The sequence below is a fragment of the Corvus kubaryi genome, unplaced genomic scaffold, assembly GCF_017639235.1.
Source record: "Corvus kubaryi isolate FWS band 111438036 unplaced genomic scaffold, C.kubaryi_AGA036_p1.0 37354, whole genome shotgun sequence".
Lineage (NCBI taxonomy): Eukaryota > Metazoa > Chordata > Aves > Passeriformes > Corvidae > Corvus > Corvus kubaryi.
This window is the reverse complement of record NW_024581116.1, coordinates 13,756,693-13,773,349: the sequence shown is the minus strand read 5'-3', so window position 1 is coordinate 13,773,349 and position 16,657 is coordinate 13,756,693. Positions and strand designations below refer to the sequence as shown.

The following is a 16,657-nucleotide window of genomic DNA, read 5'->3' as shown; positions in this document are numbered from 1 at the left end:
ATGTACTCAGTAAAAAGTGACTCTTGTTACCTTCCTAATGCCTTACTATTTTTTCTTTACTAGACTTTTCTTTAAGCACTCCACTATTTCTTTTCAACATTCCTGAACTGCAGTATTTTCATAGCAACTTCTGAACCCCATTTTGGATTCAGATATGAGTTGTACTGTCATGAGCACAGGTAAGTGTTCACATTTACACCACCTCAATGACTTGCCTAAGGATGTGAAAAACAATGTGACAAAATAAAACAGTTGACTATAAGCTATTCAGGTAAAGAGTGTTTAGTTTAGATGATTACTGTAGAAACCTTAGGTGTAACTATATTTGAGTTTTTCCACTGCTTTGCAAAAAACTGGAGAAAACATACCCAGTATGAAAGTGTGTGAGAGAACAAAATTCACCGCTGCTTCTGTAAAAACTAAAGAATTAAAGCAGCTATGTAATTTACATCCTCACAACAATATTCATGAACCTGAATTAAAGAGATGTATTTCTTTCTTGCACTAAATCTTTCTATTGCTTAATAAACGGCCCATCTTTTCTAACACTGTAACCAGTGTTTGCTTTCTTTTCCAACTCTGTTCATGACAGATTTCACCCCTTCCTTCAAGACAGTCAGTTTCTCTTGTCAATTTTTTCTCTTATCCCAACAGTTTCATCCTTCTCTACGTATTTTTCATTGCAAAGTCTTTACCTATTGTTTGTTGAGTAAGTCAACACCTAACCACTAATAGTAAGACCTGGGAAAGGTGTCACTGCAGACGACCCTTCTGATGATACATTCCCTCCCCTCCCATAGTTCAAAGGGAAGTTAAGAAACCATTAAAAACTTGGCTAGCAAATCCAAACAATTCAAAACATCCAGTCACTGAGAAGAGCACATACAGAATGAAGAACAGAACTTTATTTCCAGCTTCTTTTCACCCACTACAGTCTCCATCTATCATCATAGAAGATCATGCTTTGTCATCCACCCTTCATTCTCCTGACTGCTGCTAGCAGCACATAAGGAAAGTACAGGGCAAAGTAGGGGCACAACTTGCTTATCCTACCACTCCCTTACCTTCAGTGTTTGCATTTTACACACCCGTGAATGCTAATTTTACTCACATCTACTACTTGTAAGTTTCCTGGGTCACATCTGAAAAACCAGTAACAAGCTGCTCTGTGTTCCACAACCATACACAAGGGCCTAAGAATCAACGATGAAAGAAGGAAACTTGGGACACTCTATTCTTTTTTCTAGTTTGATAATGCTTCAGTCAAGTGTTAGGCCATCTAAATTCTGGACAGTTATACAGGACAAACATTTTGATATCCATTCCATGTTTAGACAAAAAGGTTTTTATCAGACTAAAACATTTCAGCCCTCAGGAGGCTATGTTGGCAGAAAGCAAGGGATGATAAGGCATCGCTAATGCTCAAAATTTTGTGAAATAACAGATCGACTAGGATACATACTCAGATGTACCCTGTAGGCAAATCAGGCACATAATGCTTCACAGCAAAATTCCCTACACCACCTCCAAGCCTTGCCTTTTCCCCAAACTACAGCTGCGCTCATCTCTGAGGCATCAAAATAAAGGAGAAAAAAATTGTTAAATTGCTTTCTTACATCATATGCATGTAAGAAATAAATATTTCATAGATGTATACAAGGAAAAAATTCCTGCCCACTCTCCTTGAGGGCTTAAAGGTGAAACACAGGCTCAACATACGTCAGTGCTTTTATGTGGAACCAAGTATGTTAAGGGCATGATGAAAGCAACTTGGTTAACTCTCTGCACAAGGAAGGGCATGCAGAAAATTATGTAAAGCCAGCAAACTGGCTTATAATCACTAAATGAAGGAAGTTTGTGTAGTTTATACAATTCATGTTTAGGAGGATTTGAATTTTTATGTCTATTCTTAATAAAAAAAGGTCAGTTTAGATTCTTTGAAGATTGATGGCATTCATGTAGAAAATTGTATTTATTCTACACAAATGAGCAGACTTAACAAAACAAAAGCTAAAACTAGATTGGAAAAAAAACCCAAACCAAAAACAAAGAAAAGTGCGGAAATGCACAGAATTTTCTTTTTTCTTCTCTTGAAAAAACACTGCTTATTTTTACATCCTGGAGTTTAAGTCAAGTGCATAATCATAAGCATGACATTTTATTCTGTCCACATATCTTCATAGAACTACACTGTTAGCAGTTGGAGCCACATTCTTCCTTTTCTTATCTAGAAGATAATCACTGAAGCTCAGACTGATAATCAGTTCAGACTGTATTTCAGGATCTCAAGATCAATCTCTTAGACAACTCATGTAAAAAGCTGATGTTCACATATTGTCATAGCCAGTCTCCTATCTCCCCTGCTCAACTATTCCTCTACTACAAATTATCTATTTCTATAACAAATGAAGGGCAGTAATAACCTCTATGATTTCTGTCCATCTTCAGTAAAAAAATTTTGCTCCCTCTGGTGGAAGCAGTGAAAGCAATGGTAATTCTCTGAACTCTCCTAGCCCCACAGAGACCAAAAAGAAAGCTTTGCTCTCCTAGAATCATTGTCACAGCAAATTTAAATCTTTCCAATTTAATGACAAGTAAGCTGACACATCAACATGGTAAGTCACTTATCAATAGAAAATCAGCAAGGTAGTGATAGAATTAGACACAGACCAAGGTCCAACACATTATTTGTCAGGCTTCACCTTAGAGAAAGAAGGAAGAAGCAGAGGCACAAATATGACATGCAAACAGGGAAAATACAAGGCTAGGTAAGAGATATAACTACAATAAAATAATTCAGGTTACAGCCTCAATGCATTATGCAACATGTGACACTCTAGCAGCCAAGTTTTTATGATAAACCTTCCCATACTTCTCTTGGGAAGTTGTCCAGGTGGGAAGGACATGGCTACTTGGATTCCTTCTCTCCCCTGAGAAGACACAAGGAATATGCAGTACATTAATATTCATTCACTCATTCATTAACTTTAAGGACCTAATGTGCCGCAGCTGTCAACAGAATGCTTCCTTTGCTGAGCAGCCAACTTACGTTCTCCAAGACATGAAAAGAAACAGTTTTTACGCGGCTTTTCACTCCCAAGAACTAATTTTTTTTTCCTACTACAAAATACAGAGAAAGGCAAGTTTGCTGTAGGCTCTTGCTCACACCAAGCATCTTCTTCCCTTTCACCAAATGACTGAAAATAACAACAGAAAAACTGGCCCAAGAAGCCTATAAAGAACACATTAACTTTTCCAAGTAGCTGTTTCGGTAAACTTGGTGCAAGACAAAACGAGACCCAAAGGAAGTGTTAACACAGCAACAAGTTACTGCACAATACCTTGTTGGGGGATACACACACAAGCAGAAAACAAGTTCTTCTCCATTCCTTTAGCTACCTAGTACACTAGTTCCAAGAAAAAATGTCTAGGAACAGCAAATTGTTAAAGCAACAAAGCTTTTCTTTTTGCAACACAGTTGGGCACATGGAGGAGACTGCTGTGTCAAATGGCTCTCATGCAGCTCATCCTCCATCTTTGCACTGATCTCCAACCACGATATAACCAACGCTGTTCTCAGATCTCTATCTCTAGTTCTGCCAAGCATTAAGTAAAAAAGTAACCAATTTCTCACACTTGATCCACACAGAGATGTGGATCTGATTGATTAATCTTAGAGATAGCAACGTCACCTTGAATTTAAATTTCTACTTCCATCCACTGCCAAATAGACAAGGTTCTCAATTCACTGGTTTGAACACCAGAGTAAGGCAACATGGACACATGCTACCTCAATTTCTCTTCCAAGAGTTACACGCCTTAGCAGGATAATTCGATAGCAATGGGTTAAACCTAAAGCACAATTTAAGCAACATTTTGGGTAAAGATTAGTATCTACTTGTGGTCAAAACTGAAACTTGAGTGGAGGAAAAAAAAACACCCTACTGATCTCCAGCAGTTCTGAGTCCTGGTATTACACCAGAGCACCTATTTCAAGCAGCTTCTATATTGGTATGACTGTAGTCATAGTACGGATTTGGAGCAAGTAGTAGAAACAATGTACGAATCAAAAAAACTTCATTCTTCTATTATTTTTTCAAAGTAGTGCCACATTTTCATTCTGAATACGCCTATAGTATCACCAAATGTCATGCATAATCTTTGAGCAAACACACCAAAGAGTATCAGCACTTTCTTTTTCTTCTCTGCCCTTATTATCTCCTTCACTCCCTTTGATTCGATTACACTGAACACAATTCACATTCTTTCTGTATTACAAACTTACTATCAAGATAAACTCTTGAGCTGAGGTTACAAAAAAATAACTTTGCTTTTTTTAATCAGATTTTTTAATAGATGTGTTCTCCTCAGTGCAGCATAATTTTGAAGCTCTTCGATTCATACTCCAGTTACAACCAGTGCTCTTCATACACAAATGGACCTATATTATGTACAATCCAGTGATGTCCAAAAACAATGTTTGCCTGACTTTCAACTACTTATAACAAATTTTCTAAACTACATATTTAGCCACCCTCCAATGTGATTATTCCCAAAAGCTCCAACAGACCTCAAAGTGTACTTTATAAAAACTCCTTGGCTCTACAGGAACATCTGTTGCAAAACATTTAATACAGGGAAGTTTTCCAGGCTTTAATAAAAAGTAACTTCATTATCATCAAAATGCCATACCTACAATAGTAAAACAATTTTGGTAGTAGCCACACTATGTTGTAAATGAATTAAATTTATGACTACTAATATGAGTAGATAATTATACACCACCAGCATCATGCCATTAAAAGATGGTCATCTCTAATGTGTTTTACAGTACCCCGTACAAGGCGAACATTTTATGGAAGTAAACACAGGGCACCGGGAAAGAGCAGCTTACAGCCTGCAGGTATGAGGCACCAAGCCACGAGGTGCCATCGATCCCAGCCAGAGGTATCATTGCAAGGGGTGCCCAGTATCCATTCCATCATAGCAAGCTCAATGTCAACTTGCCCGTTTTATGAGTTTTCTAGAAGGTACTTTTTCATGTATATCCTTAACCATGGTTCCATTCAAACAAATGGCTGGGGAACAGGGAAAGAAAAAAGAAGAATAAGTGTGTAGCTCAATCATCCAAAACACTTTCACTAGGCATGCTCATTCCTCTGTATTTCATTTCCAGTTACTTCCCTCACCTATTAGGTGTATTTTGTAAAACCAAGCCATCAAAGTCTCTGTTTTCTTTGATGTGTTTCACTCGTTACATACATTAATGGAGCCATTAAAAAAAAAAAATCCTACTATGAAATTTCTTGGTGCTGCAAAATTTGTATGAGGAGTTACTTCAGATTACTTTTCTTATGTATCCATAAATACATAAATATTCTGTAGATTTAGGAGGTCTAGACCACTTCCCCCATAAACAAACATTATGGTCCAACTTCAGTGATAAAACTCAGCAAACCTCAATTTCCCAATCTTATTTTGTAATCTTCTGATGCTTCGTGAAGACACCAGGATTAACAGCCTTCAGGAATTTTTATATCACTTGGACAATAGATACCACAGAAACGCTCTGCCTACAAAGTACATACGAATTCCCAGCAGCATTGTGTGCAGCGCACATTATTATTTAACACCGCGTGTAAACCCCCCTGGCAGGCACATCCAGGCGCAGCGCGCTGTTTTGCATTCGCAATTATTACCCAACCTTTCCAACCCTTGAGCTGATACCGGCCCCGTTCCCAGCTGCGGATCCACATCTGGCCGACGCACGATGCCAACAAGTTGGGGCGAGGCAGGGCCAGGCAGGGCCGGGCAGGACAGGGTGGGATGCGGGCGGGATGCTGGACCAGCCAGGGCGGGCGCGGAGCGGGGCGGGCGCACCTGCCCGCGGAGCGCGGCCGCCGCCCCGGCGCCCCCGCCCGCGGGTGTGGAGAGGAACCGCGGCCGCCACCCGCTCCGGGAGCCGCCTGCCCTGCCCCGGCCCCACGGATAGATGGAGGGGCCGCGGGGGGGACGGGGCGGGGCAGGACGGCGCGGAGCGGGGGCGCGGTGCGGTCCCTCCCCGGCGAGCCCGCGGGAGCAGCGGCGGGGCAGGCGCCTCCCCATCCTCACCTGGTCGACGGGCAGGCGTACGGCGTTGCTGAGGGGCTGCAGCAGCGTGGAGCCCGTGGTGCTGGTGGCCATGGCGAGGCCGGGGAGCCGCTCCCCACCCGAGCTCCCGCGGCGGCGGCAACAACAGCGGCGCGAGCGGCCCCAGCCCCGCGCGGCGCCGTGACAACAAGGGGCGGGCGCGGTCCCGCCGATGACTGACAGCGCCGCTGGCCAATCGATGCACGGCGGCGCCGCGGAGTGACGGGTGGGCTCACCCAATCCCCGCCCCCCGGCGGGCTGGGCGGGACGAGGCGGCCTCGCGGCGGCCGCTCCGCGCTGAGGGCGGGCGGGAGCTGCGTGCACCGCGCAGGTACCGCGCAGGGCCCCACGCCGTCTCGACCCGCGCCAGGGGACATTCAGGTTGGACATTGTAAGGAATTTCTTCGCAGAAAGAGCGATTAGACATTGGAATGGGCTGCCCACTAGTGTCTGCGGTGGTGGAGTCTCCGTCCCTGGAGGCGTTTAAGGAAAGACCACTCAGTGCCATGGTCTAGTTGACACAGGCTGGACTCGATAGCTTCGCAGTCTTTTCCTACTTGTTCGGTTCTGTGATTCTGAGCACTGACCTCCGCCCCGATGTGCGGGGTGAGCACTGAGGGCGCGGGTGGGTGAAGGATGCCGGCAGCTAATGGGAAGTGGCACCTTCCTGCGCGGGGTGGGCAGGCACAGCCGGACAGGGAGTGCAGTGCTGGCGGGGTCGGTGCCCAGCGGTTCAGGTAGCCCCTGAGAAGGTGTCTGTCGCTGAGGGTAGTGCCAGACCGTGTGGGTCCAGATACCTGTTGAGACAATGAAGAGCTCAGCCCACGTCCAGCTCTGGAACCTTCCCTCCTTCGCCCAGACGGGCACATGGGCGCTCAGCAGGGGCGTACACAGGGCGGTATGAGTGATGGGTACACACAGGGCGTAAGGTTGGCCTGGAACTCTGAAGAAGTGGCAAAAAAATGCGTGAGGAAACCCTATTCTTACAGCCACCCATGGACTTAAGGAAGTCTGTCTATCATGGCTGTAAGACAGTTTTTAGTTTATTATTGGCCTATTTCTTGAATACAGAAGCATGAAATGGTAAAAGCATCAGTACTTCTTCAGTGGGTTCAGTCTAGCAGTGCTGTTTCCTAAAAGAAAGCAAAAAGTGATGTGGTGAGGGCAATAGTACTGAATTGGTGCACAGCACCAGGCTTCCACCTGTCCAGTCAACTCTATCCAGTGTGAAACAGAGTAAGGGCTTGAGTGAATGCATCACGTTAGAGAAGTGCAGAAAACTCTACCTGATGAGCTTGTGCAGTAGGCTACTTACCAAGCCATTCTGGTTTAGTGCTCTGCCTGCCTATTTACATTAAAGCTTTCTGTAGGTTGTTTTTTTTTTTTCCTATGAAATAACTGAAACGTTAATTGTTCTAAAAGATATGGTGAAGGAGGTTCCAAAGGAATATTCTGGTCTTATCTATAAAACTGCTTGAGAACCCTGTGTCTTTTGAGATAAAAGTGCAAGTTTTTTCTTGCCCTTTATCAAATATTTTTTACAATTATTGTGTGTTGCACCTCTAAACCATGCTGCAATCACCGATTTGCCCTCAACACAAAAAATGTCACCATTTTAAGCACGTAAAAGATGAAATGCATTGTTCAATATCATGCTAGTAGTCTCAGTGTGTCTGGAGTAGTGGCCAGGTGTAGTGATTTACATAGCCATTTAAGTTCATGGTTAATACTAATTGCTAATAGGAGGAAAATGGAGGTAAGTGTAATTATCTGAAAACACACGTGTTTTCTCTTACTGAATTGCAGACTGCACTCTGTACTTATGTTTTAGCTTGTGGTAAGGTCTTTTGTCTGAATTTAAAGAGACTGGTTAATAGGTGCAAATAAGTGATTTTAATTAGATTTCTTCACTGCATGACAGGCAATTACAATTGTGGTAGCATCTGCAGCTGCTGAAGCAATAGCATAATGTTCTTGTAGTAAAGCAAAAAGAGCTGCTTTCAGAAAGGGGAAAAAAAACTCCGAACTTTTCCCAATTAATTCTGAATCAGTTTCTTAAATCTAAACCTGCAAATTATATATGTATGTGTGACTATAGGAGTGCAGTATCATTAGGCTCCGTGCAGTTTGCATTACACTATACATATGTATATATGTACATGAAGACTCGGCTCACTTTATCTGATTTTCTTTTGTTAAGAAGATACATACCTACACACAGAAATCTTTGGAAATCTTAACCTAAACATTCTCGAATGAAGCCACAAAAGAGCTGCTTTAGAACAGGCTGATAGCTAATTCTGAATCAGTCTAATCACAAGAAATTATTCTGGTGTATCTGTATAAATCCATGGAGGTGCCATCACTGACACTTTGATGAAATACTTGCAGCAAATAATTGACCTGATGAATGAACTCCTTACTTCCAATTAACAAAATGCCTGAGAACAAACTCATGATAGCCCAGCATAAATGTTGCTTGGATTTAAAACACAAACTTTTATTTTTCTGGTAAGTTTTATTCTTTTGTCAGCATATATGTTCTTGCAATGCTCAGAAAATAGCAAAAATATTCTTTCCTGGATGATTCCTAGGTTCCTAGGAGTTCATCTGTGAAAGATACATCTATACTATGTATCACAGTAGTATTATAAATAGTTTGCACCTTTGTCATTAAGTTACATAATTATGTCTTTCGCAAGTTTTCAGTGGAGAAATGTGTTTTGAGATTTACTTGTGCTCTTATTTAGGAAGGCATGTGTTGGGAACACAACATTACGGAAATACATCTTGATAACAGTTACAGAATAACAGTCTCTTTGTAGAAACCCAGCCTTTGTGGGGGAGATTGGTTACATGGAAGAACAAAAGGTGTCCTGCCCCACAGAGCTGAAAATCTAAGTTTTCAATTAAAAGTGAGGTGTGCAAATGTTGCTTAAGAAGAAAGTAACAGGAAAATAAGCAATTCCTGACAGAGAAAATGTAGCTTGTCTTTGATGTTTGCTATATAAATGTATGGTAGGAGCTGTCACTGGCATTGCAGTAAAACTAGGTCTTCTGCTTTTCCTATTTTTTTTTCTTTGAAAGAAGGTTTTATTACAGATGTTTTCAGAGAACTTCCTGCCTGTATGAGAATACTGAGTGTGGGAAGGTGAAACAATTTCTGGTGGCAGGTAGTGTTCTGCATCACATTGACACAGTGACAATGCAGTTGGTCCTGAAAGGTAAATGATGCTGTGAAAAAGAAGGCTGGTGAGTGATACACAGAAGCTGATGTACTGAGAGTAGTGAATCTGTAAAATTTCATGGGAATCGGACAGTTTTCAATAAACGTGACTTATATTCTCACTGTTCTAAATATTTTCATGTGAGAGAACAAGAAGTGGTACTTCCACAAGGAAATTCTTTCCACCAAAGGCTGTCAGGCAAAATGCAGGAGGGTGTGGTGATTTAAGTAATTCCAGGAGAGTGGCTTGGCATACCACAAACAACTTCTGATGTTCTACTTCTGATTACGTTTTTATGGTCCCATAAATACTTATAGTTCTTGGGTACAAAAATAATCACAAAGGCATCTCAGCCCTACAGAGATTCCTCAGTCTGTCAGAATGAAGTAACAAACACTACAGGCTTCCCATCAACTTTGTTTATTTGAATAATAATTTAAGATACTCAGGTGCTAACAATACCAGTCTTCCCATATGACACTCTACAATAAAATAACAAAATGAGAAGTATTTTGTGGCAGAGGACAGGAAGGGATAAAGTTACTAGATGCACCATTGTGTACAGTTCTTGTTCCTCTGTTTAATAAGGCCATTCTAGGAACACATTCACAGTCAGAAAATAGGAACAATTACTGAAACTCCTTTTAGCAAAATAAATGAAAAGGAAAATGAGTTTCAGTGTTAGAGAGTTGACCACTTTTCCACAGTAAAGTCTTATTTTAAGATTTTCCTATGTGGCTTGCTTAGCCTGAAATATTTGAGACTTCTTTCCAAAGAGAAGAATGTTTCTGCAAAGGTTGATGCCAGTCAAATGGAAATACTTTTAATTTAAAAATCTACTATTGAAATTTAGTTATTTGTATTTTTGTCTCACCCTTCCTGCAAAGCAGCATTTTGCTATATCTTCAAATATTCTGCACAGCACAGTAAGCCTCACATGCATCAGCTGTTTTCTGAATTAATATAACCTTTAATAAGCCATTTCTGCTATTTTAGTAATTTAGTGCTCAGTGCAATTCCTTAACATTTGTAGGAATTCTTCATGATGATACTGTTGATTGCTAGTTCAAGTAACATTTGTTTGTCTTTCTCTCTACTTATGAGGGAAGATATAAATACCTTTCCGCAGTTTAGATACAAGATAGATAAAGTCTCCCTTTGGCTCTTTTAGCAGAATGCTTTGGTTTCAGATTTTTGACTTATTTTAGTCTTAGAGCTGTTCTGAGAGTGAACAACCTTCTCTGTTATTAACGCAGCAATCAGTTTCAATCATAAAATTGATTTAGATCAACTTTTTTTCTTCTAAGTGCATACATCCTGGAAATTCTCTTATGGAGAAATGTATCAGTGTCTCTTGAAAAAAAGTCATGTTCAGCTCAGACCATTTTGGTTTTTAATTATAGCACAAAATCTGTTAACAAAATCGGGCAGAGCTTCTAAAGAAGGATGAGTGAAAGCTGACTAAAGCTTATTGTTCAGCTGTAAATACCAACTCTTATGTACAGATCTTGGAAGTTGTAATTTCCTTATAAAGGAACTTCCTGCTTTCATGACAAGGTCAAGCCAACTGACTGCAACAAGAAGTTACTCTGATAAATAGGTTACCTTTTAAAAGCAAATTCTACTCAAAAAATTCTTTATGGAGAAACAGTCCAAACTGACAGTGTTTCAAAATGTAATAACCAGTGCCACAGGCAGTTGGGGTTTTGTTGTCACTGATAATTGGAAAGTTTAGGGAACAGAAGCCCTTTTTTCAGAACTGAAATAAAAGCAATGAACTTCAAAGCTTGGTTATGAGTTTAAGAACAGTTGTTTTGAGCTTAATTAAATATTTATTATAGACTGTGGGAGATACAGTGGATGGGAGAGGCTGGTGATAACCTTGCAAGGAACCCACTACTATAAAATAGTAGTAAAGAACTGGCAAGTCTACCTTTTTCATTGATTTAACTGTTAAAAAAACCCATATTCAGATGAAATGTATATAAATAAGTGTGCAGTGAATATATAATTTCGTTTTATTTCCTGTCGTACTGTAACAGCAGGGCATGGAAATAACAGCTTTTACAAGTTTCTCAGGTTTCTGGGCTGTCTGTGTATTGTGTCTCCTTAGCTGAAAGGGGAGACCTGACTTTCCTTGCTATCAGATATTACAAGTTCTCAAACTGATCCTTGCTACTTAGAGAGCTCAGTTCCCAAGGTTCCTCCCACTTGCCCTAGGTGAGTGTAACAAGATAGGACTAAGATTCTTGTTTATTTTGATTAATTGTTTTTCAAATAATAATGGGCCTTATTTATCCCAAGGTTGCTTTAGAGTTGCTTTTAATGCCAAGATAAGCTTCCAGAATAAAATGAGTTTACTTTAAGAGCAAAGGTTGAACTGTAGGAGGGGATGCAAAGTAAATAACAAAAATGCAATTTAAAATTAGGCTTACCAAGTAAGTTTTCCTTTTGGATACTTCAAGTTCACAGTTAACTTAAAGGTGAGAAAGGGAGAACTATGGCTTTTTCTTTTTCTGTATCCCAGGACTGGCTCGCACTAAATAGCTTTCTCAGTCCGTATGGTCATTGGTACTTAGTTTGGGGTGGTTCTCCCTGTTCTTAGGCATTATCATGTTCAATCTTATCATATTTCTATTCAGGAAGAAGGAGGAAATTTTCCTTCAGGAGTTTCTGGTGTTAGTCTTGTGTGTTCATTTGAGTTTAAATTATCCTCCTATTTTTGAAACATTTTGTAAGTTTTTGTCATAAGACATCTTTAGTGTTCATGCACCTTATTAGTTTCATTGTCTGCCATTCATTTTAAATGCTTTATTACAATTGCACAGATCAGCGCTAGAAAGGATAAGGTTGGATGTACAACACTTCATTCCCACTTCTTGCATCATTCCTATTATCTTCTTCTCCACATACTATTGGGACTCCTGCTCTTAAAATTCCTCCCTCGCTGCTTCTGACTCCAACAACATCAGTCAGCACGGCTTGAGGTGCCTCCTCTTTGACAGCCACTAGGTCATGACAGACTTCTTAGTCATCAGAACTGGTGGTGTGTGGCAGAACCAGGTTGAGTGGCATGATGAATGGAAGGTAGGCACTTGGGATGTTCAACCTGTCTGCTGCAGCCAGAAACAGCCCGGTGCAATTGAGCTCGTCACTGGGTCACTGGATGTTTTTGCTATTGTTCTGGGACTCACCTGCTTCACCAGTGCCTTTCTCTTGCTTTGTACAACAAGCGAGAAGCTGTTGCTGTCTGTCCTAGTGGTTGAGCCTTCACTGTTCAGAGCAGCAGGACAGGCTGGTGAGCTCAGAGATCTACAGACCTGAGAGGAAGTGGACCAAGAGCCTCACACTGTCAGCCACTGAACACAGAAATACTCCACTAAAGTTTAATTTTGTTCCTTGTATCTTAGCTTGCTGTCTGCTGAGTGTCCATCTGCAAGCATAAGGGGATATGGAGCATGAGCCATTCTCCAAATACAAATTTGTGAGGTAAGTCATAATAGCTTAGTCCTCCGAACAACATGCCCAAGACTTTAGTAAGTAAAGTAAGTTCTGGGAAGAGTAGCGTTGGGGTTTTAGGAGTTCTTGTGTTTTCTTTTTCTCTTAAAGAATTTTCTCCATACACGTTGCCAGGGGGACAAATTACTGGGTGCTTAAGAAAAACAAAAGACCTGGCCACAGAGGGAGGGGTCCAACTGTAGTACTCTCTTTCACCTGGGCTTGTGGGCTGTTAGTTCCCGGCGTTCGGACGGAGAGAGAGGCTGGAAGGAATTCGTCAGCATGGCAGGCTTCTGCTTTTCAGCTGCCTTCCTTCTACAAGAGAAACCCTGGGATTCCCAAGCCCGCCTTTCCCTGCCCCCGCCATTGCTTTGAGCCCTCGCTACTCTGTAGCCCCGCACACCCTGCCTGCCCAGACCTCCGGGGTTCCCGCTGCAGCTCCGCAGTTCAATACATCTCGTCTGCCACCCGGGATTTGTGCTCGTCCCTGCCGTTCCAGCCTGCTGTTCCTGAGGGTCCGGCCGGACACCGGGATCAGCTGCCCAGGGGTTTGTGAAGCTCCTTTGTCCCATCCCTTTCCCGGATCCCAGGGCACCGGTGCCGCGTGCTCCCCGAGCTCGCTCCGGAGCGCCCCCTGCAGCCGCGGGGGAACCATCGCACCTGCCCTGCTCACCGGGAGCCGCCAGCGCCCCTGCCGGCTGCGAGCGGAGCTGCACCCGAGGGGAAAGGGCCTGACAGCCGAGAGGGCTGGGACTGGGTTTGTGCTTCTGTCTGCTGTTACTGCCATAGTTATTGTTGTTTGTTTGACTGGTTATACACATATAGATATATAACAGTAAAGAACTGTTATTCTTATTCCTCATATCTTTGCCTAAAAGCCCCTTAATTTCAAAATTATGATAATTTGGAGGGAAGGGGGTTGCATTTTTTTTCATTTCAAGGGAGACTCCTGCCTTCCTTAGCAGACACCTGTCTTTCAAACCGAGACAAGTAGTCAAAGATACATACTTGTATCTTTGTTGAGGTTTATGAGGGTTATTTCAAGTCATATACAAGCTCAGATATGTGTTCCATTTATATAAGTGGTGTTACTTGCATAAGTGAAGCCATTTGCATAAAGTTCAACCATTCAGTCAAGGAGCACTCTTCCTAAAATTGCACTATGTTTACCTGAAACACTTTAGGATATAAATTTATTTTCCAGAAAACCTATCTAGGAAACTGAAGAAGTGTTTTATTAAATTGAATATACTCATTGGTATATATAAATTCTTTTCTTTTTCCTTGATAATTCAGTTAAATCATCATCAAATCATTAGATATATTTATCCTGCTGTGCTTCATTCTTTTCACCCTTTACATTGTGTGTAAAAGCAGGATTTGCTTATTATCTCCTCCATGGTTTTTGAGATAGGTGTTTATGATGAAAGTAAATTTAATGTTTCTAAACTGTACTTTAATCAAGGAGTGAGTATTTAGGGTCATGAATGATTAAACAGCCTGAATGAAAAGGCAGTGTTCCACCTCTTTCTTCAAGTTGGTAGCGCCTTCATCACTTCCCTGAAAATCAGGATTTTTGTCTGCATATAACAAAATCTTTTCATAACATCAACTGCTATGCAGGTCAGAATAGTCCATTTCATGATGTTTTGTCCACAGATCTTTGTTGTAGACAGCAAATCTGTCTGACATTGCTGCTTTTTTGATGATCCTGCTCCTAGTTTTAGCATTTTTATTGACCAATTATGATTACATTTACTTTTAATAAAGAATTGACTATTAAAGATTTTATAGAACTGCTGTATCTCCTTGTCTAGAAGTTTTGTGAAAGAATGTAGAACAGACAACAAATTTAAAAGTATGTAGTTATTCTCTGGAAATCACTACCAGAAAAGAAAAGCCGCCTTAAATGTATTTTAAAAAATAAGAGCTACAGTACAGAGAATTTAAAATCACAAAGGATATAAATCTTTAAGCCTTGGACTTTTAGTTACTAAGCTAAGCGATTACTGCTCTGTCAAAGAAACTTATGTGTAGGTTATTATGTAATTGACTTCTGAAATTTTTGCACCTTTTTGAAAGATACTAGGGAGAGACAGGATGCTAAAGCTAAACTGCTGATCAATTCCCTAGTGCTGTAAAGTTTTTCCATCTCTTCCCATTTCAGTTGGAGAGTTATTGTGTCACAGTGAAGAAATACTAACTGCAGGATCTTGCCGTGTATAACACTGCAGGGGACCCTTGAAGCTGACTGGAGCCCTGTTCCTGCAATGCTCCAGTCAAGTTAATATAATGAACTGTGTGATTGATGTTCTCAGGGCTGCATCCCCTGCTGCTTTAAACAGGAAGCTCTTCCAGTGTTGCTTCAGCTCAGTGAACAAGGCCACTTCCTTAACAATACAATAACAGGAATTTGATCAGAAACTTCAAAATTCAGTTCTCGAAGGCATGATGATGATTACTTTTATTCTTGCATTATCTGCAGTATTTAGGTATAAAAGTTATGGGTTTTGAAAAAAGAATGCTTTCCTCATATTCTTTTCACAAGGAGGGATTTGGCTTTTTTATGATAATTAAAATATTGTTCCAGTATTGTGAGAGATTTATCATTCTTATTTCTTTCCCTAGACTAGATTTATGTTGCCAATATCACAGTATGATTCTGCAGGAAAGTGCCCTCAGCTACTTATAGCAGTTTTTCATCTTTCAGGGTCCATGTTCACCACTAAGAACAGTAGTTTTAAACAGATATTGTTCAGGTACAGGATGCTCAGGAGGCTGGCCTCAGTCATTGCCTGCATTCCTTTGCTACTTCTAATACAGATACAAAAATATTACAGCTAAATAAAACTGAATTATTCATACCACAGAACTAAATTACTTGCCTTGGTTTTTACTGGTAAGATTTGCTTTCAGGTATCCTAGGCCATGGAGATCAGTGGAAAAGTCTGGAGCTCTGCAGACTTAACCTCAGTAGAGGAGGATTGAGTTAGGAAATGTTTAAATAAATAGAGCATACACAAGTCAGTAGGATTTGGTGGGATTCAACCATGCATGGAGGGCTGCTCTCAATTGTATCTGAAAGGTTGTGGAAATCAGAGGAGGTTCCTGGGGCCTGTAAGAAAGCAAATACCCATCCTGTATTCCAGAAGGGCAAGAAGAAGAATGCAGGGAACTACAAGCCTGTCAGCGTCACCTAAACCCCTGGGAGAGGGTAATACAGCAAATTCTCAAGAAAATTATTTTCAAATATATCATGGACAGGATGATTAGGAGTTGTCAATATGGATGTAAATGGAGGAAACTTTGCCTGAGCAATCTGATGGCCTTTTGTGATGGAAAAGCTGGCTTTGTGGATGAGAGGAAAGTGGTGCATGTTATTTATCTTGGCTTTAGCAAGGTTTTCAATGCTGTGTCCATACAGACAAACTGACAAAGTGCAGACTAGATAAGTGAACACTGAGGTGGACTGAAAACTGAATGAACTGCTGGGCACAAAGTCCAGCTGGAGGTCAGTCACTAATAAAGTACCACGGGGATTGATACCAGGGCCTGTGCTGGGTGGTGCTGTCAGAGTGAACCCACAGCAAGTTTCCACACAATACAAGATTGAGAGGAGTGGTTGAAACCAGATGCATGTGCTGACATTCAGAAGGACATTGACAGGCTCAAGAAATGGGCCAACTCTTGTTCTTGAACCTCATAAAATTCATCAAAGGGAAATGCCAAGTCCTCTAGCAGGTAAGGTTTAACCCTATGTCCTGGGTTGCAGTGTATTCTATTACCATCCTCAGGAGCCGTTG

At 41.2% G+C, this 16,657-nt stretch overlaps 1 protein-coding gene and 1 long non-coding RNA gene across 4 annotated transcripts in view; one reads left to right on the top strand and one right to left on the bottom strand.

Annotated features, from left to right (window-relative positions):
- MBOAT2 (membrane bound O-acyltransferase domain containing 2) overlaps nucleotides 1-6,290 on the bottom strand; it is a 94,607-nt gene extending 88,317 nt beyond the window's left edge. The window contains exon 1 of one of the 2 annotated variants that reach the window (XM_042033054.1): nucleotides 6,112-6,290. In XM_042033054.1, the coding sequence (XP_041888988.1) occupies nucleotides 6,112-6,183 (72 nt within the window). In that variant the 5' untranslated portion in view covers nucleotides 6,184-6,290. Of the gene's footprint in view, nucleotides 1-5,704; nucleotides 5,817-6,111 lie in introns of those variants that run through there. The other variant, XM_042033055.1, reaches the window with a different exon arrangement.
- A 113-nt stretch (nucleotides 6,291-6,403) lies between these two features.
- Nucleotides 6,404-16,657, top strand: part of LOC121666991 — a 19,623-nt gene continuing 9,369 nt past the window's right edge. Inside the window, exons 1-3 of one of the 2 annotated variants that reach the window (XR_006016869.1) lie at nucleotides 6,404-6,735; nucleotides 12,767-12,845; nucleotides 12,990-13,380. This is a non-coding gene — a long non-coding RNA (uncharacterized LOC121666991). Of the gene's footprint in view, nucleotides 6,736-12,766; nucleotides 12,846-12,989; nucleotides 13,381-16,657 lie in introns of those variants that run through there. The other variant, XR_006016870.1, reaches the window with a different exon arrangement.